This window comes from Saimiri boliviensis, chromosome 21 (genome assembly GCF_048565385.1).
Source record: "Saimiri boliviensis isolate mSaiBol1 chromosome 21, mSaiBol1.pri, whole genome shotgun sequence".
NCBI classification, from domain to species: domain Eukaryota; kingdom Metazoa; phylum Chordata; class Mammalia; order Primates; family Cebidae; genus Saimiri; species Saimiri boliviensis.
Window position 1 is genome coordinate 28526638 of NC_133469.1, and position 24307 is coordinate 28550944.

General features: G+C 48.8%; 1 protein-coding gene across 3 annotated transcripts in view; it reads left to right on the top strand.

Moving 5' to 3' along the window:
* MYO18B (myosin XVIIIB) overlaps positions 1-10841 on the top strand; it is a 286207-nt gene extending 275366 nt beyond the window's left edge. For 2 of the 3 annotated variants that reach the window (XM_074390993.1, XM_074390995.1), the window contains exons 43-44: positions 6957-8205; positions 10628-10841. In XM_074390993.1, coding sequence (XP_074247094.1) covers positions 6957-8193 — 1237 coding nt within the window. In that variant the 3' untranslated portion in view covers positions 8194-8205; positions 10628-10841. The other variant, XM_074390994.1, reaches the window with a different exon arrangement.
* Positions 10842-24307: the final 13466 nt, after the last annotated feature.

The window sequence follows — 24307 nt, forward strand, 5'->3', positions numbered from 1 at the left end:
TGATTATCCTTCTTTAGTTTCTCTTTCAAAAAATAATAGACTTTTCACTTTTGAGCAGTTTTAGGTTTTCACAAAAAGAGCAGAAAGCGCGGAGAGCCCCCATAGACCCTTTTCCTCTGTTTTGTTTTTCTCATTATTAACATCTTGTGTTGTTTTTCAGTCTCTTTTAAATGAGAAAATGAGAATGATCTGCTTATAACCACCCAGCTCCAATTTTTTTTTTTTTTTTTTTGGTAGAGTTCGAGGGGTGATTCGAACGAGCAACTCTATGCAAAATTCACTGACCTTAGTCCCTGGTAGTCAGTAAGACTGTGTGGGTGAAGTCAAGGCAAATTCTGCTGAGCCACAGAAGACAGGAAGGCCGGTGTCCACTCAGGGCCACTTGATGGATTGGTTTGTAAAATTGTCAAAGACTCGGCTCTGACCTTAAGCATCAGAGAGAACAGCAAGCAAGCCTTGAGGGTGACTTTGTCTCCTAAAATCTGCCATATTATAGGGAATGTAGGATATTCACAGTGTTGGTTTTCTGACTCTACTCCCCATGCCAGGAGTGGCCAGGCATGGGACAGATTGCTGCTAATGTCACCTCCTCCTCACTTGCCTGCTCCCTTAGCTATTCCTCCCCCAACCCCCAGCATCTTCCTTGCTTTGAACTTCCCTCTCAGCTAGGGATGGGGGAACTTCCTAAGCCTCAGTTTCCTTGCCTGTGAAATTTAGATATCAGCCCTTGCTTGTCAAGGGTTTTGCAGATGGAATAAGCTAAGAATCCATAGCAGGAATCTTCTGCTCTTACTTGGAGTGTCTTTCTTGAGCCATTGCCACCGCTGAAATCCTACCCCTCTTCCAAAGCCCGACTCAACCCACCTCCTCAGGAAAGGCTGTGCCTGGCCAGGCATGGTGGCTCACACCTTAATCCCAGCACTTCCGAGGTGGGTGGATCCCTTGAGGTCAGGAGTTCAAGACCAGCCTGGCTAACATGGCGAAACTCCATCTTTACCAAAAACATAACCATTAGCTGGGTGTGGTGGTGGTGGGTGCCTGTAATCCCAGCTACTCAGGAGGCTGAGGCAGGAGAATGCTTCTGAAGCTCTTTTGTTTGTTTGTTTGTTTGTTTGTTTTTAAGCCTAGCAGGTTAGAAAGAGTGGAAATTACAGTATTCCTGAGTTTTCATGTCTTAATTTACCTAATAAACTTCTACGACTTGAAGCAACCCATACTTACAGCATTTTCATATAAATGCCCTTATTCATCAATTCATCAGTCCAATATTTATTGGAACGCACTATGTGGCAAACACTGGAGCATGATTCATAACTTGAACATACATTTTATTGAGCACCTACTGTGAGCCTGAGGGCTGGCAATTCACTCATGTATCCAACACATGTTTATGGAGCACTTACAATATACTAGGGCCCTGGTGCTTCCCTCACTCATTTAACACAAATTCATCGAGCACTTACTATGTGCTAAGACACTGTTCTGGTAGCAGTGAACACAATGGATAAAAATCTTGCCTGCATGGAGTTCTTATCTCCACAGCATTGCAAGGCTCATCTGGTTTCCCCCATTTTTCAGCTAAAGAAACTGAGGCTTGGAGAAGTTAGGCAGTGATCCCAGGTCACATGGCTAGTGAGTGGCAAAACCAGACTTGGTTGCCAGCTGTGTGTGCTTGCAGAGGTAACTCAACCTCTCTGTGCCTGGAGGTCATAATCCCTACCTCTCGGGATCGCTATGAGGGCAGGATCAGTTTGCTGTCTCCTATATTCCTGGTATCCAGCACAGCACCTTGCACACCGTAGGTATTTAGTCAGGGGTAGCTGTTGTCACCAACGACTCTTTCATCCACTAAGTTATAAAGCCAACCCTGGCGTCTTTGTGGCCGGATGCCCCAGGACTATCCGCTGGCTCTTTCCCATAGCAGGTATACCAGAAGGATATTCCTTTTCGGACAGACTATGGGGCAGGCAGTGGGAGTCCTCGAGGCTTTCCTGGAGCTTCACCCTGAAGAGTAGCAGTGCCCCTGCCTATCCTGTCTCTCAGTGACTCTGAGAGCCTTGTATCCAACATCCCTCTCCCTGGCCCAGGCTCCGGGAAGCAGGCGTGGTAACATCTTGATCATCTGACATCCCTCCGTCATGCTGAGGTTGGGGAGTTCCATCTGAGTCACGCCCACCGGGTCCTGTGAGGACAGCTAGGAAGACTCTTTCTGGTCCCGGGATGAAGTCAGACAGGAGGTGTTTGAAGTGTCCAGCACTAAGACAGGAACGGAGATGATCATCCAGCCTCGCTCAGCAGAACTTGGGATCCTTATGTTAAAGCCTACAAAAGGGCATCTGAATTTAGATTAAATTCTTCAGTCTCTACACAGGAAGGAACGGATGCAAGGAACTTCGTACCTTGAGAGGTGGTTTCAGACAGGAAATAGAAAAAGCTCTTTCAGGGAGACGTGGGTGGATTTCTGCGTGGGAAAGCCGGGAAGAAGCACTTGGCCGTGGGCAGCTTCTTCCTTTCCTTCCTCCTTGCCCCTCTCTTCCCCCTCTCTCCTCGCTCTGCCCCCACGTCTCCCCTCCAGCCCCTCCCACCGGGAGTCTACACTGCATGGCTTGCATTTCTGTGTTAAGCTCACCAGCTGAGGTTTCAGAGGCACCAGACCATTTCAGAAAGGTGGGACTCAGCCCGCCCCAATCTCAAGACATCAGGCTCTCAGACCCCGTGACAGCCAGGCTGGGCCTGAGTGACTGTGTGGGACGTTTCGGCTTCCATGACTTGTAGAAGACATTGCTGCTTAAGGGCCCCAGGGAAGGCGAGTGCAAATCCCCCTGCACCAGCATAGCTGGGAACCTTCCTGGCGTGGGCCCAGCACACCTGTGGCCTCTGTACCTGATCGCCAGCCTGTACCTCACAGACTGTGACCTCCAGACCCCTATTTCTGGGCAGCAGGCTCCTTCGCCAGGACCCCAGCCTATCTTGCCTTTTTGTCAAAGCCAAAGGCTGCAGATCCTTAGTTCCCGGCCCGAAAAGCCTCTGCAATGTTCTCTTCTCTCCTTCTTGCCTTTGCCTAAGTCTCCTGCCTTTTCCTCCATCGCCACAGCCCTCTGGGCCTCCTTCCTCTTCCTCTCGGCCTCCCCCGCCCATTCTCATTTCCGCTTCTCTCCTGTTTATCCTGCCTCCTCTCCTTTCGTGCTCTAACCCTTATTCTCTTCTTCCCACATTTCTTTGCCCTTCCTCCACTTTTCTCATCCTGACTACCTCTTCTTTCTCATCCACCTTGATTGAAATCAGTGGCATTTGCTGAGCATCTACTACGTGCTGGGCTCGGTGCCAACTCCGGAGGTGCAGAAATGAGAGTCAGCAAGATACTGTCAGTTCAGACTTGTGGTCTGTTCTCCTCCTTCCTACATGTACGCCTTTTATCCTCCTGTTTTTTTGCTCCTCCCCCTTCCCTTCCTTCTCCTCCCCTTCCTCCTCCTCCTCCTTCCCTTCCTCCTCCTCTTCCTCCTCCTTCTCCTCTCCTTCCTCCTCCTCCTCCTCCCCTTCCTCTTCCTCCCCTTCCTCCTCCTCCTCTTCCTCCTCCTCCCCTTCCTCCTCCTCCTCTTCCTCCTCCTCCTCTTCCTCCTCCTCCCCTTCCTCTTCCTCCTCTTCCTCCTCCTCCCCTTCCTCTTCCTCCTCTTCCTCCTCCTCCCCTTCCTCTTCCTCCCCTTCCTCCTCCTCCTCTTCCTCCTCCTCTCCTTCCTCCTCCTCCCTTTCCTCCTCCTCCTCCTCCTCCTCCTGGGACTTCTTCATTTACTCATGCCCTGCCCTGGCATCTGCAGCCAGCAGTGGCAATGGGAGCTAGGGTGAGCAGGATGGCAGAGTCCTGGGAGATTCAGTGACAGGAGCCCTCCATGTCGCCCCCCTCACGTGGCAGGCGATGGATGAGACAGAGCATCCGAGACACATTCATCACACCCGCCCCCTTTCAGGGCCAGGACAGGATGGAAATGACTTTTGTCAGTTCTGCGGCAGCCCACCGCCCCTGGCAGCTCCAAGCTGTTTATTAATAAAAAGTAAGGGAGAAAAAATTACAGGCGTGTGAATGCCATCCTGCCGTGTATTCAGGGAGCGATTCCAAAGCAATGATGTTGATAAACACGCCTTCGGGGAATCACAAAGGAGCCTTCCATCTCCCCTTCCAGTCCACGTCCAGCTGTGATGGGAACAGGCAGGAAATAGGAAAGGAGGCAGCTGTTCTGGGCAAACGCGCAGCTTTTGTTTTAGCACATGGGAACCAAGCTTTCTTCTCACGGTGAGACAGAAGGTCACCTGCTCATTCATTCGTCTATGCATCCCTCTCTGAACTTCAATTGAGGCTTTTATTGAGTCTAGTGTGGGGTTGGCTTCTGGGGATTCAGAATTAAATAGTAGTACTAATGATTGCCTTTAATTATTAATGATTAATAGCGATTGATTATTGGTTATACATGATTCATCCTAACCAATAACCATTATTTGGGTAATTAGGTGGCAGATACAGTATCAAGGACCTTTCTTTCACTGTCCCGGCCACCCCAGGAGGAAGGCACCGGGACCAGGGGTAGGGGAGTGGAAGGAGTGTTCCGGGGAAAGGGAACCACATGTGCAAAACCCAGAAGCACGGAGGACTTGGTCTGTCCCCGGAGACCAGCATCCAGGGGCAGGGTGAGCAGGAGGGTGGAAATAGGAAGCCTGATCACACAGGAGAAGGACCGGGGGTGACGGTCAGAGAGAGTGGGAGACGGGGTGGCTCCTCCACATTGCCACTTCGACACCCGGGTCTCCTTGCCATCATCAGACCGCAACTTCAACCCTCCTCTACGACATGGGGAGTAAGGAGAGGGAGATGATCACAGCCAGCTCTATGAAGAGCCCATTGCTGCCTTGGTGGCCTCACACAGGCCCCCAGCCTGGGGAGCTCCTGCCAGACCTGGAGGACATGCGTCTGTGGGATCACCGAAGCTCTGTCCTCAGGGGTGCTCAGGAAGGCAGGGTCTAGGCGCCTGTCTCCATCTCTCCCGGCTGCTATAACAACACCACCATAGACTGGGTGGCTTATAAACAGCAGAAATGTATTTCTCATAGTTCTAGAGGCTGGGAAATCAAGATCAAGCTGCTGGCAGGTAGATCTGTTGTCTGATTCATAGAGGGCCATCTTCTCATTGTGTCCTCACACAGTGGAAGGGACGAGGGAGCCCTCTGGGGCCTCTTGTATAAGGGCACTAATCTCATTCACAAGGGCTCCACCCTCGTGACCTAATCACCTCCCCAAATCCCCACCTCCTAATGTCATCACATTGAGGATTAGGTGTTAACATGCTGATTTTCGGGTGAGACAAAACACTGAGTCTATTTCAATCCCCACCTACTTTCCTGGGAAAGATGCTCCTCTCCTAGCCCAACCATTCCCTCTCGTGCCTTCCATGGCATCACCTCAAGGGACCTCTGGCTTGGCTTCCTCCCCAGATTCAAAACCCCCTTGGGTCATGTGGTCAGTGCTTTTTCTCCTAAACGGTCCTGTGCGATCAAGAGTAGAGACGGTGTTATCCAACTGGGTAAAGCAAGAAGTCTTCCTCAAAGCCTTCTAGCAGAATCTCGGTCACCCTTTGCACATAGAGGTCGGAATCCTACAGTTGTCCTGATTGTTACAGTTCCAGCAACAAAGCACCCAGAGACGGAGACCCCATGATTGGAAACCCACATATGCATCGCCCTCAGCGTCTGTTCAGACCTGAGTCCTCAGTGGCTTTGTCTGCAGTGCTCAAACTCTGACATTTGGCAACTTTTTTACTTTTCTAAAAACATTATGGCCGGGCGCGGTGGCTCATGCCTGTAATCCCAGCACTTTGGGAGGCCGAGGCGGGTGGATCACGAGGTCAAGAGATCAAGACCATCCTGGCCAACAGAGTGAAACCCCATCTCTACTAAAAATACAAAAAGATTAGCTGGGCGTGGTGGCACGCGCCTGTGGTCCCAGCTACTCGGGAGGCTGAGGCGGAAGAATCGCTTGAACCCAGGAGGCGGAGGTTGCAGTAAGCCGAGATTGCGCCACTGCACTCCAGCCTGGTGACAGAGCAAGACTCCCTCTCAAAAATAAAAATAAATAAATTATAACTTTGCTGGTGGGTGGGAAGGGGGTCGTTTCTCTTAGAGAGAGGGCAAATAGATTTTATTTATTAAGGCAAAGGTTGATGGACTCCAGTCTCTCTCCTTTAAGTGATGCCACTTATTTTACAGTCTGTAATTTGGTCCCACTGTGAGGCTCCTGATTTTCAGAGGCAAAGTGTTTTTGGCGCTGCTGCTACAAACTCCCTCTGCATAAAATCCACGTCTGGTGTAGTCCCAGAATAGAAACCGTCTGTCCTCTTGTGTATAGTCTTGGTTTCAAGTTGATTTCATGTGAATCTTTCCCTTTTGGGGAAACAAGATTTTACCTACACTCGCACCCCACGAAACAAGCAGGAATGTCCTGGGACCTCCCTGGGAGACACGTGTTTGGATCTTGACTCTCAGATGCCACACTTGGTGGGACTGTCCTCTGCGCTTAGCCTAAAATAAATAAACCACCCACTGCCTGTCCCCTTCCAGTCTTGAAGAAGCAAACTACTTATTTCACAGTAAGCTCTGGGATGATAGGTCCTATCATGTCAGATATGATGCCTCATAAATCTAATTCATCCGTCCTAGCTGCAGTTTTAATCTACTCAAATGTACTTAGCTGGGTTTAATTATAGACAGAAATTGCCTTCAGAAAGCAACAAGAAATCATCTACATGGCTTCAATTCGCACATTAAATCATATGGTTCATTTGAGAGTGCGGTAGGGATGGTGTTTCCAAAGAAAAATAATATTAGTGTCTGTGCTTGGGAGCTCTCACGCCGATGGCACAAATCGTATGAATTGCAGTTTCTACCGACTGCATTTTTTCTTCTTGGCACAGGATAAGCGAGGAGGCTGGGGACGCTGAGAGGACCCAGCCGGTGTCGACACTGAACAGAGGCTGGTCCACCGATGTCCGCAGCAAGACCTCGGAAGACAAGCCTGTTTCTCCCCATTTCGCCCGCCGGCCAAAGTACAGTCATCTTGGGGATGGCGAAGGGCTCACCATCCAGAGAAAGTCCACGGAGAGACTGGAAGCCGTGTCCTCTCCCCTGGCTTCTCGGAGTGCAAATACATCCCCGCTGTCCAGGGAAAAGCTGCCCAGTCCTTCAGCGGCCCTCTCGGAGTTCGTGGAAGGACTCCGGAGGAAGAGAGCCCAGAGAGGCCACGGGTCCACGCTGGGCCTGGAGGACTGGCCCACTCTCCCCATTTACCAGACTACTGGGGCTTCCACCCTGAGGAGAGGCCGGGCTGGCAGTGACGAGGGAAACCTCTCGCTGAGGGTTGTTGGGCCAAGATCACCCCTGGAGATCGAAGGGGCCGCTGGTGGTCTCTCGAGGTCCACCAGCCTCAAATGCATCTCTTCAGATGGCGTTGGGAGCACAGCCCTGCTTCCTGAGAAGCCGAAGGCCCGATTCAGTTCCTGCGAGTCCCTCTTAGAATCCAGACCGAGCATGGGGAGAAAACTGGGCTCCCCGACCACACCCAGGGACACGCTGCTGTCACCTGTACTGCGTCCTCGGAGGCGGTGTCTGGAGTCCTCTGTGGACGACGCGGGCTGTCCAGACCTCGGAAACGAGCCTCTTGTTTTCCAGAACCGCCAGTTCGCCCACCTGATGGAGGAACCTCTAAGCAGTGACCCCTTCAGCTGGAAAGTCCCAAGCCTCAACTACGAACGCAAGACCAAAGTGGACTTCGATGACTTCCTCCCGGCCATCCGGAAGCCCCAGACGCCGACGTCCTTGGCCGGAGCAGCCAGAGGTGGGCAAGGCGGTTCGCAGCGTTCAAGCGTCCACTTTGAGCCGGAAGAGGCTGACCGTACCTTTCTCTCGGGGATCAAGACCATTTTGAAAAAGAGCCCAGAGCCCAAGGAGGATCCTGCTCACCTGTCCGACTCGTCCTCATCCTCCAGCTCCATCGTGTCCTTCAAAAGTGCCGACAGCATCAAAAGTCGACCGGGAATCCCACGACTTGCAGGTGACGGTGATGAGCGAACGTCCCCCGAGCTCAGAGAGCCTGGGACAGGGAGGAAAGATGATGACGTTGCGAGCATAATGAAAAAATATCTCCAGAAGTAGGAGCCAGTTCAGGTAAAAGCAACAGGTTGGGGCTGGTTTGGGGGAATGAGTCAAGCCTGCAGCCTTGGAGAGAGCAGGTGCCGCTCCTGCCCTTAATGCCACAACAGATTTCTCTAGAGACCAAGATTTTTAGAGGTTTTAGCTAAAGTCACGTGTTGCTGGATGCAAAGCTTTTCAGAAGCCCTCTGCTGGGTACCTCTATTTCCTTATACTTTGAAATGCAGACATATCAGAAAGTAAGAGGTTCCTGTGGGATGAGGCTAAAGAAGATTCCAAATGTGGCCAGGGGCAGTGGCTCGTGCCTATAATCCCGGCACTTTGGGAGGCCAAGGCGGGTGGATCACCTGAGGTCAGGAGTTCAAGACCAGACTGGCCAGCAGGTGAAACCCCGTCTCTACTAAAAATACAAAAATTAGCCGGATGTCTTGGTGAACCCCTGTAATCCCAGCTACTCGGGAGGCTGAGGAAGGAGAATTGCTTGGAACCCGGGAGGCGGAGATAGCAGTGAGCCGAGGGTCCACCATTGCTCTGCAGCCTGGGCAACAAGAGCAAAACTCTGTCTCAGAAAAAAAAAAAAAAAAGTGGTGCCAGATGTTTAAAGTGTCCCTGCCCTACTGTCATTTTCTTAAGGTCATTCCACCTGGGGTTGAAGGAGCTGCCATGGCATTCTGTCCGCATAATGATGGGAGATCCATGCTGGGATCACAGACATGCAAAGGGCCGCCTTGGAAGATAAATAGCGGCATCCACTTGCATTACATCTGGCGACAAACTGTGACCTTAGGTTGGGGTGGAGGGAACAAGTCATGGAGCAACAGTGCAGGAGAACTACTCCCCACCCTTCCTCCCGCTCCTAGCACTCATCTTGCCCCTTGTCTGGAGTCAGGGTAAGAAGAGGAATTCATTGCTCACCAAGGTTTACGTTTATTGAATGGACACATCAGACAGTCACTGAGTACTCTCGACATCCCCAAGCCGTGGTGAATATTTTTTTATTCCCATTTGCCAGGTTGACAGACTGAGGGGCGGAAAGATTGAAGTCACTTGTACAGAATCACCAGGGCAGAATTAGTTTCCAACTCTAGAATCCCTACATTTATCTATAAAAGTTTTCCCCTAGGGATACATTCCAGGCATCTTCATGAGTGAAATTAGAGCTGCCTGATAGCCTATGAGCCTTCATCAATTTCCCAGTCACTGAATCTCAGAACTCGCTGCAGTTCTTAGCCACCGGCAGCTCAGATGGTCAAGGAATTGCACATGGTTCTCAGAGTGCACCTTGCTGCAACCCTCAGGCCTCCTTGACCCCAATGAGCACACATCCTCTATTTCTTCGAGAGACATCCTCAGCCCATCAAAAAGCCATTGCCCCTTCCGCAGAGACAGGCTTGGACTATATCAGAGCAAACTAATTTGACTTCACATGGCCTTCTCTCCGCTCTCAATTACCGAGTAAAGATCTGATATTCATTTACATTATTATGCTCTCAGGGACACAGAAAGCAGTTTCAAAGGCCAAGTAAAGGGCACGCATCCAGGAGCGGAGCAGTCCTCAGCGGAAGTCATCACGGAACATCTTGTCTCCGCCATTCCTTTTAAAACTCAAGTCATCTTCCCTACCCTGAGTAAGGTTCTTCTCCAAGGATGCTAGTTTTTCAGCTATAACGATGCAAATGCATGGTGGGCTTTGGAACTAAGCAAGATCCCCAAAGCTCAGTCTGCCTTACAACTAGCCATGGGATTCCGGGCAAGTGAGGCAGTCTCACCAAGCCTCTGTGTCCTCAGTTGGAAAACAGAGGTAAGAATACCAGCTACCTAAAGTAACGCTGTGCGTTTCATGAGACTGAGAGATTTCTAGGATAGAGCATAGCACCCCGTGGATGCAGTAAACGCCAGGTTACTCTGCAGCTGGAATTTCTGGACCTTTGGGAAGTCTGTCCCAACTTTTCCTTCCATTGTTCTCCTCCTCCTGCCTGCATTCTACCATCCCTTTCTTGCTACGGTAACACCACCTGGGTATACAGAACTCCAGTCCCTCCACCCCCTTCATTCTCGCCATCAAAATGTACCCATCCTCCTGGGCAAGCACCGTGGCTCATGCTCATAATCCCAGTTCTTTAGGGAGGCTGAGGCAGGAGGATCACTTGAGGCCAGGAGTTTGAGACCAGCCTGGGCAACACAGTGAGACCCCACCTCTACAAGAAATAAAACATACAAAATTAGCTGGGCTTGGTGGCAGGCACTTGTAATCCTGGCTACTCAGGAAGCTGAAACAGGAAGACCACTCGAGCCCAGGAGTTGGAGGGTGCAGTGAACTATGATCCCACCACTGCACTCCAGGGTGACAAAGTGAGACCCTCTCTCCAGAAAAAGAAAAGAAAACCTTACGCGTTCTTCGTCCTGTTCATCAACTCTGACCTGTGTTTGCTTCCAGCCTCCTGAGATGCATTTGCCCTTGAAGACTTCCTGACTCTACAATAACCTGGAGACAGAGAGACTGACCAGGCCTCCCCACTGGCTCTCAGTCCAGAGCCAGCCAGCACAGGCACCCTCAAGAGGCGAGACGGGCCCACAGAGGCATGTCCTGCGGGGGTGCTGGGCTCCCGGTGTGCTTAGCCTGAACAAAATAAAGTGTTGACTCCTGGGCATCTGTGCTTTCTCTCCCATCTAAATTCTCACCTGGAACTGCAGAGTGCTGATAGGGTGCAGGTAGGGGTAGAACTGTTCCAAACGTTAGAACCAACCCACACCATGTGTAGTTTGGAGGGTGTGCTGCTCGTTCTCTTCCCACATGTCTACATGCCATGACCTTCCTCCTCCTCTTTCACCTGGCCAGTTTCAGCTCACATGCTTCCTCCTCCAGGAAGTCTTCCCTGGTATATCAAACTGAAACAAATGCTCCTTCTCCATGCTCTGTTAACCCCCATACTTGTCTATTATTTTCCTCTACCAGTTTATTTCTATATCCTGTGTATGTATAAGTGTGTCCAAGCATTCAAGAAACTGATGAATGAATGAATGAGCCAATGAACAAATAAATGAGCCCACACACCCTGAATGCACGTGACACACTGATATATCTGCATCCTACAAATGTGCACCCACATCAACATTCAAGAACTTTGAATTTATTCCCTTTTTTACCAAGGCGAAGCTAGCATATGTGTGCCCACATTTAGGTAGCGAATGCTGCCTTTATTTAAATTCCCACTAGCATAGACTCCATATCCCACCCCAAATTTGTCTCCATCCCCGGGACCCCTCTGGTGTAGCCAATCATAGCTCCCACCCGTGGGAGGGAATTCCCATTTGGATCACTGCTGTGTTAGTTTGCTAGGGCTGCAGTGACGAAGTACCATTGCTGGAGGGTCGAAGTCCACATTCAAGGTCAGCTGGGTAAACGCCCTCTGAGAGCTGTGAGGGCCTCTTTCCTTAGCTGGTAGACGGATGTCTTCTCCCTATGTCTGTATCCAAATTTCCCCTTTTTGTATGGAGTGGACCCTAATGACCTTATTTTAAGTTGGTTACTCCGGAAAGACCCTACCTTTAAATTAAGTCACTTTATGAAGTACTGAGGGTTAGAACTCCAACATTTTTTGAGTGGGGCTAAAGGAAGTGGGCACACGATTTAACCAATAATAACTGGGAAGAGGTCACTCCAAAATGAGGAGCTCTCATCTCTGATCATCCTCACTAGAGACTCTGGGTAGAAGTGGGGCAAGGGAGGAGGGTGGGGCAGGAAGGAAATTCACTGGAGTCCCTCTCTGGAGACCTCACCATCTCTGGAGACCTGCCTGCCTCTCTGATGGAGAAAGATGGGCATGGAGCAAGGTGCCATTCACAGGAGGGTCCTGTGTCACTGGGGAGTGCTGGGGCACGTGGGGCAAACAGCCAGGACCTCTGTGAGGAGTCAGAAGCCCTGGCAAAGAGGGGACACCACCCAAAAGCTTGCCAACACTTAGGTATGGGGTGGGCATGGGAGAAGACCCAGCCTCTTGTACCAGGCTCTCCCAAAGGTTTCTGCAGTGAGACCCATGGAGTCATGGAGTCTCAGCCAAGTCACTTCCCTCACTGGGCCTCAGTTTTCTCATCTCAGCCATGGGAACAACAGTTACTAGACTCTAATGAAACCTGGGAAAGGGAGAGTAGAGCATACGGTATTAGTTTGCTAGAGATGCTGTAACAAAAATCCCACAGCCTGGATGGCCTAACCAAAAGAAATTTATTTCCTCCTGGTTCTGGAGGGTGGAAGTCTGATGTCAGCAGTGGTGGGTTTTCCTAAGGACTCTGTCCTTGGCTTGTAGATAGTTACTGTCCTGCTGTGTCCTCACGTGGTCTTTTCTATGTGGCTGTGCCTCTGGTGTCTCTCTGTGTGTCCAAATGTTCCCTTCTTATGAGAACAGCCGTCATAATGAAACAGGGCCTACCCTCAGGAGTTGGAGACCAGCCAGGCCAACATGGTGAAACCCTGTCTCTACATATATATATATATATATATATATATATATATATATATATATATATATATAAATTAGCTGAGCATGGTGGGTGCCTGTAATCCCAGCTACTCGGGAGGCTGAGGCAGGAGAATTGACTGAACCCAGGAAGTGGAGGTCGCAATGAGCCGAGATTGTGCCATTGCACTCCAGCCTGGGCAACAGGGTTAGACTCCGTCTCAAAAATAAAAAATGAAACAGGGCCTACCCTGATGGCCTCATTTTAATCGCCCCTTTAAAGGCCCTATCTCCAAATAGTGTCACATTCTAAGGTACGGGGGGTGGGGGGTTAGAACTTCAGCACATGAGTTTTAGGGGTTCACAATTTATCCCGTAAAACACAATGCAAAAGGAAGTGGTGATTTAATTTATTATTCCTACAGTGATCGGATACTTATGTCCCAAGCTCCCAGCTTGGTCCCCAAACAGAAGTAATTCTGGAAGTCAGGAACAGATTATCATTGCCCAGGGGAACAAATCCATTAATGTTTCCTGGGCATTTTAGAGCCTGGAACCTTTGAGTTTCCATGAGCTTCTCTTCATGCACCAGTAATATTATTTACTCAGCCCGTATTTGCTGAGTACTTTCTGAGTTCCTGGCACTGCTCTCCCCACCCAGGCTCTAGTGAGCAGGCCGAGTCACCCTGCCTTTCTTCAGGGAATATCTTGGCTGGGGAGACTCATAATAAGCAAGAAAATGAATATACTGTCAGGAGCAAGCTGTATGATGAAGAAAAATAAAGATGAAATTATCTCTTGAGTTCCCTGTTAAAAATTTATAATACGTTTATTTTATGAAGTACGTTTTTATAGAAGAAGAAGACAGTCATTATTCTTCAATGATGTGTAAGTGATGCATCCAAAAAGGTTAATTTCAAGTAATAACAGCAAAGTCTTCCTCATTATTCAGCAGTAAACAGAAATCCTGAAGATGCTCATTAAAAGTCAATTTAACATGCTAGAAGTTGACAACCATCCCCATGCCTCTCAATTCCCCCAACCCAGCACACACAGCCTGGAGCAGAAAGTACTTACTCAACTTCATCCTCTTTTTTTTGTTTTGTTTTGTTTTTGAGATGGAATTTTGCTCTTGTTGCCCAGGCTGGAGTCCGATGTGTGATCTCAGCTCACTGCAACCTCTGCCTCCTGGGTTCAAGCAATTCTCCTGCCTCATCTCCCTAGCTGGGCTTACAGGTGACTACCACCATGCCTGGCTAATTTTTGTATTTTTAGTAGAGATGAGGTTTCACCATGTTGGCCAAGCTTTGAGCCTCTTTCCTACAAGATGACTCTAGAAATTGCACAGTGGGCCCTGATGTCACATAGGGAGTATACTTCCCCCACAACACCCAGGGTAGTAAGCATCATCCAATTCTATGTGACATTACCACTTCTGCTATCTGGGATATCAACATGGCCTGGCCCCTGGCCTGGGCTCTGGCACTCATGCCTAAAGTTGGAGATTCTCTCTCTGTGTGACCTCACTGATGTCACTACTTTCTGGCCTCTCCTTTGCTCATCTGTAAAATGGGTCTAAACTAGTACCAGCTTCCCAGCATCCTTGTAAGGAATCAAGAGCTCATGAATCACTCAGCCCATTGATTGGAAGATAGTCAGCCTGCAGTAAATGGTGGCATCATTGTTCTTTGGTCTCAGGAGCACTGCCTGCTCCCTGATGCCCAAGTCTGTGGCTCCAACCGTATGGCTGTGCCCTGCTATGACATCCCTGCTGATTGTAACCAAAACTGTGTAAAAGGTGAGGGTGTTGGTGGTTGTAAATCCAGGTAGATTAAGTGCTCTCCTGAACATGTTTCCTCTTGCTTTTATGTCCTGAGGCTTTTTTTTTTTCTTTTTTTCTTTTTGAGATGGAGTTTCGCTCTTGTTACCCAGGCTGGAGTGCAATGGCGCGATCTCGGCTCACCGCAACCTCCGCCTCCTGGGTTCAGGCAATTCTCCTGCCTCAGCCTCCTGAGTAGCTGGGATTACAGGCATGTGCCACCATGCCCAGCTATTTTTTTTTTTTTTTTGTATCTTTAGTAGAGACGGGGTTTCACCATGTTGACCAGGATGGTCTCGATCTCTTGACCTTGTGATCCACCCGCCTCAGCCTCCCAAAGTGCTGGGATTACAGGTTTGAGCCACCGCGCCTGGCCTCCTGAGGCCATTTTTAATAGGGTGCCCAGGCCTTGAGAGAACCCTAGACCATAAGGACTAGAAGAAAGCCTCAGGGTAATTTTCCAGGTGGGGAAACTGCGTCTCAGAGAAGAAAGTGAGTTTTTCCAAAGGTACTCAATAGCAGTGCTGAGTTTAGAGCTCAGCATTTATTCACTTAACAAATGTCACCTCATGTCCTGGGCACTGTTGTAGGCACTGTAGATATGGCTCAGAATGGGATAGGCAAAGGCCCTGGCTTGGTGAAGCTTATGATTTACTGGGGGAGACAGGTAATATACTTGAAAATGCATACATTTCCTATTGCCTGATGTCCGACCAGTAGTCCAGCAGCTACAGATCATCCTCCTGTGTCTGGATGATATTTTGCCAAACACCAGGGGTCTGGCCTGGGTTCAGTTACTCATATCACAGACCACACGTATTGCCAGGGAGGAAAAGCTTTCTTATTTTTATTTGTTTATTTATTTTTGCGGTAAGTCTCGCTCTGTCACCCAGACCGGAGTGCAGTGGCGTGATCTTGGCTCACTGCAACCTTCGCCTCCCAGGTTCAAGTGATTCTCCTGCCTCAGTCTCCTGAGTAGGCGCACACCACCACACCTGGCTAATTTTTGTATTTTTTAGTAGAGCTGGGGTTTCACCGTGTTGGCCAGGATGATCTTCATCACTTGACCTCATGATCCTCCTGCCTCAGCCTCCCAACGTACTGGAATTACAGGTGTGAGCCACCATGCCTGGACGGAAAAGTTTTGTTATGGAAACAAACAATTGTCGAAATACTAACTGCACTGGCAAATAACAAACCCAAGAGTGTTCAAACCAAAACACTCAGGGTGCTTTCCACTCTCAGGCCAGTCAGTTAAGTTTGTCCAACCTGCAACAAATGGAAATTCCTTTGGAATGACCCCAAATGGAGAGAAGAGGCTCCTGCTGTCAGGTATTTCTGTCTGGCTGTGATGTCAAATTTCAAAGTCTGTTCTTCCTAGACAATCAGGAATGCAGTTGGGGCTGGCAGTGGCAGGGCAGAAGAGAAGGAGACTGAAACCTATCTCTGGTCAAATAGGGCTGGGAAGCTGCTGGGAGGGCTTCTGAAAGGCTCCTGGTCTGTGGCCACTGAGCCATAAGCATTCTTGATGAGAGAACCAGAATTTTGTTGGCAAACCCCAGGGGTTCAACCTAGGTCTGGCTGCTCACCACACAGAAAGCCAGTCACGGAGACAACCAATGCTGCTCCAGAAGAAAAGCTATATTGGAGGTGACATCAGCCTAATTGTCAAATCTCTCCCTCCCCAATCAACTAAAGTTAGGGGTTTATAAAGCAGGGAAGGAGACCAGTCGGGACAAGGAGGAGGAGTTGGTCAACAGGCAGAAAATGTGTCTCTGCAGAGTCCAAGGAGGGGGAGTTAAGTCTCAGCATTCTTTCCCAGTCCCAAAGGTTGCACATGGGAACACAGGAGCGGGGAGACTGTTGTTGCAGCTAGAAGAGGCCGGTGTCAAAGGATGTGGGATGCAGCTGTAGAAGGCTCTGGCTGTGATTAATGGCCTGGCCAGGCTCCCGCTGCTGTCTTTAGAAGGTGATGGACAGTTCAGACTGGACTCCCACTCCCTGGACCTGGTTGCTTATTTAGCTGTCAATGTGGGCAGCTCCCTTCAGAGCATAGTGACAGATGTTAAACAGCAGCCCCGGTGACAAGGTGACACAATGACCCTGTCACCCTTTGTTAAGAATCATCATAGCTCCCATTCCTTGTGTGTGTCTGTGAGAAGATAGGCACTGTGCTTGGTGATATTCAAGCATCACTTCTAAGAGACAAAGGTTGGGATCCACTGTCCTATCCATGTGTCCTATATGTGCAGGAAGAAATATAAAACGACTCAAAATGCTTCTTTGTAAATAGGTGCATGCAGACCCAGTCGTCCTATTCTGGGCTCAGTGGGAAAATCATGCTCATAGTGCATGCCTACAGCTTGTAGGATTCACTGGCATGGCTTGTTTAGCCCTCTTTCCATCTCCTAGAATCTAAAGTTTATGGTCTTTCTGCTTAGGCTTGCTGTAAAGGGTAGGGAAAGACGGCTGCATTTACCAGAAGCCCTTGGTTTTCCCTTAATCCTCAGCTTGTGTATAAAGGGTGTCCGCAGCAAAGGGTGGAAGGGCACTGGGGATGCAGTTCCCTAAAGCACAATGGCCTCACCTTTGGTAAAGTGAGTCAGTGTTTGTGGCTAGCTCCGACCAATTAAAGAGCAATTTTTATTGTTCAGCGAGTGGGGAGAGAGAAAGTAACAAGGGATCAGGCCCAAGGTTAATGCCTTCCCCCCATACCAGCCACTGAGGCTCAGAGAGGACAGAAATGCAGAAAAATGGAGCTAGGATTTGAATTCAGGGCTCTAGCTCCAATCCTGGGCATTCTTGGTACCAACACCGTTGGCCTGGCTTGTAGTGTAGACAGTGCTTTCCTATACGGTCAGCTGGCTGAACGGACCTATGAATCGCACCACTTCACCTGCGCCATCTCCATCTGGCTAAACAAAGCTGGGCCTGCCTGCTCCATCTGGGAGGCAACGTGGACCGGTGTCCAGGGCTGGGCTTAGGTTTACTCCTGGCTTTGCCGTTTTTTTAAGCTGTGTAACCTCAAGGGGTCTGTTAAAGCCCTCCAAGTCTTGGTTTCTTCTCAAGTAATCAGGGGAGGGAGAAGAGGCCCTATCTTTAGAGCCTGTCTGGCCAGCAGAAGCACCAGGACAAGGATTATTACACCCGTTTTTACAGACAGGGCAGCTGAGGCTCAGCAAGGCCAAGTGACTGACCCGAGTTAGCAATGGAGAAGCTGGGATTTGAGTTCAGAGCTCCTGACTCCTCATTCAATGCGCTTCCTGAGACAGTCACTCTGATCTCCTTCAAGTCCCAGGCCTGGTTGTCTGGCCAGTGCAGGGAACATCTGAAAGAGTTCCAAAGAGTTCCCTGCCCCAGCACAGGCAGGCAGTGCTCCATCTGGGCCTAACACAGCACTCAGCCCTAGGAGGCATTCACCCCTATTGTTCACTTCAATCTCAAACGACCTACCTCGAAAGTGGGGTAGGGTAAGAGGATTATCCCATAGATGCCCAGCCTGTTCTCCCATGTTTGAGGGAACCCAATTTTTGGCATCAAAGACCTCTAGAGCTTAAATGTGTCCTTTCCTAATAAAGGGAAGTACTGGAAATTATTCTTGCTGCTGGTGGTTCACTGAGTGTCTCATTTAGGGCTCTGTGGGCATCATGGCTCATGGTCCATGGACTAATGCCCCATGCCTGTGTGTGGAAGTCCCAGGAATGGGTTTAGAGGGCATGGATGGGGACAGGCAACAGTGTTCCCTGTGGCTGAGGAGCAAACAGCACTGGCTGGGCCCAGCTGGTACCAGAACATTACACTGGCCCCATCATCATTTTATATGCAGAAACACGACCAGAGAAGGAGCATCTATTGCCTAAAGTCACACAGTAATTTGGAAGCAGACTTCAACCCAGTGTTTTCCCTCGAATTCTTGCTGCTTCCTAGAGCTGGGGAGAAATGATTGGAGTATAATTCAGTCTTTGAGTCTGTTGTAAATAACTAGGGTGCACTAAAAAATCCTGACAGCACCTCCAAGTTCTGGTCTCCAAGATTTAGATCTGCATTCTTTCTTTTTCTGCAACTCTGAGTGGCCCAAATTCTGTTCAGTGTGGTGTTAAGCTCACCATGGGCTGGCTGTATGGGTGAGCAAGCTATGTAGCCTCTCTGTGCCTCCGTTTCCTGCCGTAAAGTCAGGACAATGATAACACTGGATCCATCTCATGAGTCTTCTCAGGTTCTCTGGGTCTCATATAACTCCTGGAATCTCGATTGCTTCCTGATTCACAGCTGTTACTATGGCAACATATTCCACGTCCATCAAGTCCCACCTCCTGAAGCCAAAGTCCAGGTGTCTCTGGCTCCTCCTACCACATGCATATTATGTAGGGGATCTCCTGGCAGGGTGCGCTTTACACGCTGGGAGACGAGATTTGAAGGAGCTGGAGTTACACTCTCTCTCCACTCCTCCTTCTGTTGGACCACACCAGGAAATTTTCCTTTGCAGTCTAACTAGGGGCAGACCACATTAGCCAACCAACCATTGTCATCAGCTTGGTAATGCATGACTGACCTTGTATGTTATCTTGCCTGCCTCATTTTCCTTCTCCCTGAGTCTCTCTGCCCTGAGACTGTCCTTTCCAAGAGCATATGAGCCTTTAAATCTTGCCCCAGGTGCATTTCCTAGGGAGCCTGCATTAAGACTAAAGCCAAGGCAAGGGGTGATGTGAGAATTAAACAAATAGACACATGAGAAAGCGCTTTGAACTGGTACCAGCACTTTGTAAACAGCCCATAAACATGAGCTGCTGTCGTTGTTATTATGGCTGTTAATATCTCTTGGAGTCTGATATCCAAGGGGAGGAAGCATCCAGCATGGGAGAGAGATGAAGGATGGAAGACCCCTCAGGTCTGCTTTTCCCTCTTCTCCTGCTTGCTCAGTACTTGCCTCCCTGGCAGCAGATGGTGCCCACCCAGACTGAGGGTGGGTCTGCCTCTCCCGTTCCACTGACTCAGATGTTAATCTCCTTTGGAAACCCTCACAGGCACACCCAGGAACAATACTTAGCCTCCTTCATCCAATCAAGTTGACACTCGATATTAACCATCACAATAACAGTGCTATGTCTACAGATGTTACTGTATCTGGCTCTTGCGCGACGTGGTCCCTACCTGTCTTGCCTGCCTCTGCCCTGGATGCTGCTTCAATCCTACCCTGGCCTTTCTCCCTTCTGGGCTTTCTTGTATGCATTTACCTCTCCCTGGAACACTCATTTATTCATTCATATGTTCATTCATGCACAGGTAGTTTTGGGGCATCGACTCAAAGGACCATCCACTGGTCTTAGAGGCTTACACTAGTCTCAGCTGCCTTTCACCTTGCGAATCGTCCTCGCCCCTGCAGAGGTCAGCCCCCCTTGACTTCCAGGTAGGGCTGGGAATGCTGCCACAGCCTCCTGCCCACCTGTGTCTCTCTCTGTCCTTAGGCATTTTCTATGGTTTAATTATTTTAGTTATATATGTATATATAATTTCAATGATGTTGAGTGTATGGATGGTTTCAGGTTACATGGATAAATTCGTTAGTGGTGATTTCTGAGATTTTAGTGTACCTGTCACCCAAGCAGTGTACACTGTACCAAATATGCAATCTTTTATCCCTCACTTACCTCCCAACTGCCCCCCACCCCGAGTCTCCAAAGTCCATTATATCACTATTGATTGATTGATTGATTGATTGATTGAGGCAGGGTCCCACTCTGTTGCCCAGGCTGGAGTACAGTGGCATGATCTCAGCTCACTGAAGCCTCGACCTCAGCCTCCCGAGTGGCTGGGACTACAGGTGGAGAATACCAACTCTGGCTAATTTTTTTTTTTTTTTTTTTTTTTTGTAGAGATGAGTTTCCGCCATGTCGCCCAGACTGGCATTATATCATTCTTAACGTTTTTGCGTCCTCACAGCTGGGCTCCCACTTATAAGTGAGAATATATAATATTTGGTTTTCCACTCCTGAGTTACTTCACTTAGAATAATGGCCTCCAGCTCCACCTGAGTTGTTTCAAGGCTTTATTCCGGTCTTTCTTTACGGCTGAGTAGTATTCTGTGGTATAAATACATCGCATTTTCTTTATCCACTCGCTGGTCCGTGTCTGCTCTCAGATTTGCTGCTGTTTACCCAGCGCTTTCTCTATACAGCTGTGAGGTCCAGGACCCAATTCATGGTTGATGCTAAGGAAATTTGTCCGGAAAACACCTACTAGGTATCAGGCTTTATCTGGCATCAGAGATAAAGCAGTAAATAAAACGGATAGATAATTCACGTTCTTATGCCATTTCCATTATAGCTGGGGGTAGGTGCAAATGGTAAGCAAGAGGAGTAAGTAAACTATAAAAGATATTACGTCGCTGAAAGCGTGGAGGAGAAAAAAAACAGCTATAGAAGGGACTAGGAGGCACCGGAAATAGTGCAGGGAGCAGTTTAGATAGAGTGGGCAAGGGAAGGCCTCCTTGGGAAAGACATTTAAGTAAAGATTTGAAGAAAGTGAAGGAACCAGCCATGCTTAGAAGTTGGGGAAGAGAACTCTAGGCAGAGGGAGCAGTCAGTGCAAAGGCCCTGGGGTAGGAGCATGAATCGGGGCTTTGAGCACCTCCAAGGAGGCCAGTATGGCGGGGTTAGGGTGATCGAGGGGATGAGGAACGGTAGACAAGATCAGAGAGGTGATGAGGGTCAGATGACAGAGGGCCATGTAGGACTTTGTAAAGATGTTGGCTTTAACTGAGAGTAAGATGGGAGCCATTTAGGGTGACCAACCATCTTTCTTTGTCCAGGACTGAGGGGGCTCTTGGGACACAAAACGTTTGGTGCTAAAATAGGGAAAGTCCTGAGCAAACTAGGATGAGGTTTGCCCTAGACCCTAGAGCAGGCTTGTCCAACCCACGGCCCCTGGGACTCATGTGGCCCAGGACAGCTTTGAATGTGGCCCAACAGAAATTCATAAACTTTCTTAAAGCATTATGAGATGGTTTTAGCGATGTTTATTTTTGCTCATCAGTTATTTTTAGTGTGAGGTATTTTATGTGTCAACGAAGACAATTCTTCCAATGTGACCCAGGGAAGCCAAAAGATTGGTCATGCCTATAATCCCAGGACTTTGGGAGGACGAAGCAGGGGGGTCGCTAGAGCCTGGGAATTCAAGACCAGCCTGGAAGCCATGGAGAAACCCTGTCTCTACTAAAAAAAAAAAAAAAAAGAAAGAAAAAAAATTAGCCAAGTGTGGTGGTGTGTGCCTGTAATCTCAGCTACTTGGGAGGCTGAGGCAGGAGAATTGCTTGAATCCAGTAGGTGGAGGTTGCAGCGAGCCAAGATTGTGCCACTGCACTCCAGCTTGGGCGACAGAGTGAGACTCCATCTCAAAATAATAATAATAAAAAGACTGGACATCCCTGCCTACAGCCAGTGGAGGCTTTGGAGCAGAGTTTTGACATGATTTTACCTAGGATTTTTGATCATCTCTCTTGTTGCTGGATACAAAATAGGCTCTGCAAAAGTTGGCCTTGAACCCCAGGCCTGCCTGACACCTGGTGGAGGCGTTAACCCAGGATGCAGTTCCTGCTCTGACTACATGCTTGCTGGGCGCCCGGAGGCCTGAGGCGACAAGAACAGAATTAGGGAGACCAGTTTGGAGGTCAATAATCCGAGTGAGGGATGAAGATGGCTCAGACCAGAGTGGGAGCAGTGCAGGTATGAGAAGTAATGAGCTTCTGAGTAAATTTAGCAGGCAGCACCAACAGGAAATTTGTGCTGGAGAAATGAGTCCCTGTGCCACAACTTGGCAGACGGCCTCCTGGCAGGTGACATGCCCAGCTCCCCCAGGCATGGCAAGAGCTAGGGCTTTTCTTCCCTGGGCATCTTCTCAGTCTCACTGGTGGGAGAAGCCAAGAAAGTAGTGACTATCTACACCTTCTGAGTGCCCCCCAGGTTGCTGCCATCACGGCTTCACCCTGAGGAGGCAGGAAGGCGAGGCATGTGCCCTCTTTCTACCGATGAGGAAATTGAAGCTCAGAGAGTCACAGGCCCCCAGGCACCCAGCAAGCATGTGTCAGAGCTGGAACTGTACCCTGCGTTCACTCCCCCACCGGGTGTCAGGCAGGCCTGGGGTTCACTGTCAACCTTTGCAGAGTGGAACTCACCCGGGACACTTCTTTTATTTATTTATTTATTTATTTATTTATTTATTTTTATTATACTTTCAGTTCTGGGGTACACGTGCAGAACGTGCAGATTTAACTTTTCTAAGTTAAAGGATGTTCTTAAAGACTGTTTGGGGCTGCCCAGGGGAGCCGTCCTGTTCAGCGGAGTGGAGAATATTTACATCTTTTCTAAACGCAAGCGATTTCATAGAGAGGTGGAATTAGTTCCCAAGCAGTCTCAGGGCTGTCTTGTAAATACATAAGCTATGAGTGTTACAGAAGCCCCCAGCTGTCCAGCAAACCAGAACAGAGATGCCTGAAAGCTGTTAATATCAGGACAGTATCTCTCCCAGCTCGAGTTTTAGAAAGTCAGAAATTCCTTTCATTCTTTCTGTCTCCCTCTTCCAAACACGCATTCATTCGTTCATTTATGAATTCACTCAACAAGCATTTTATTGAGTAGCTATTATGCGCTAAGCCCTGGGCTAGGTACTGCAGAACTTAGCAGGAGCAAGGGAAAACAGGGTCCTGCTTTCATGGCACCAGACCCTGGTGCCTGGTGCACAACAAAGCGATGACAAATCATAGTGACAAGAGCTCATGTTTCTAATTTTTAAATTGAGATCTACTTTGTGTACAATGAAATTGCTGAGATCTAAAGTGCGTTGTTCAGTCTGTTTGGATGAATGCGTATCAGGACAGGACATTTTTAATCACCCTAGAAAGTTCCCTCGTGTTCCGTCCCAGTCAAGTGTTCCCTCCTTCCCCCACCAACCACTGCCCTGATTTGTATCATCGTAGGTTATTTTTACCTATTCTAGAATTTCATACAAATGGGATCATGCAAAATATACTTTTTTTGGTGCAGACTTCTTTCACTCAGCAAAAACATTTTTGAGAGTCATCATATTATTAGATGAGTCAGTAGTTTGCTTTTTTTTTTTTTTGCTGAGTAATATTTCATTGTCCAAATATACCACAGTCATCTTATCTATTTTCCTGTAGATGAATATTTAGACTGTTTCCAGTTTGGGATTATTATGAAGAGAGCTGCTATGAACATTTGTGTTCAAGGCTTTTTACGGACACTTGTTTTTGTTTCTGTTGGATAAATACCTAGTTGTGGATTGCTGGATCTTAGGGTAAATATATATGCAATTTCTTGAGAATTTGCTGTTTTCTTCTCTTTTCTTTTTCTTTTCTTCTTTCTTTCTCTCTCTGTCTCTCTCTCTCTCTCTCTCTCTCTCTCTCTCTTTCTTTCTTTTCCTTCTTTCTTTTTTGAAAGAGAGTCTTGCTCTGTTGCTCAGGCTGGAATGCAGTGGCACAATCTCGGCTCACTGCAACCTCCTTCTCTGGGTTTCAAGCAATTCTCCTGCCTCAGCTTCCCGAGTAGCTGGGATTACAGGCATGTGCCACTATGCCTGGCTAATTTTTGTACTTTTAGTAGAGACGCGGTTTCACCATGTTGGCCAGGCTGGTCTCAAACTCCTGACCTCGAGATCCACCCACCTCGGCCTCCCAAAGTGCTGGGACTACAGGTGTGAGCCACAGCATCTGGGCTTCTTTTTTCCTTAGAGTTGAGGAGTCTCACTGTGTTGCTCAGGCTGGCCTGGAATTCCTGAGCGCCTCAGCCTCCCAAGAGCTACATGCACGCATCACTATACCTAGCTT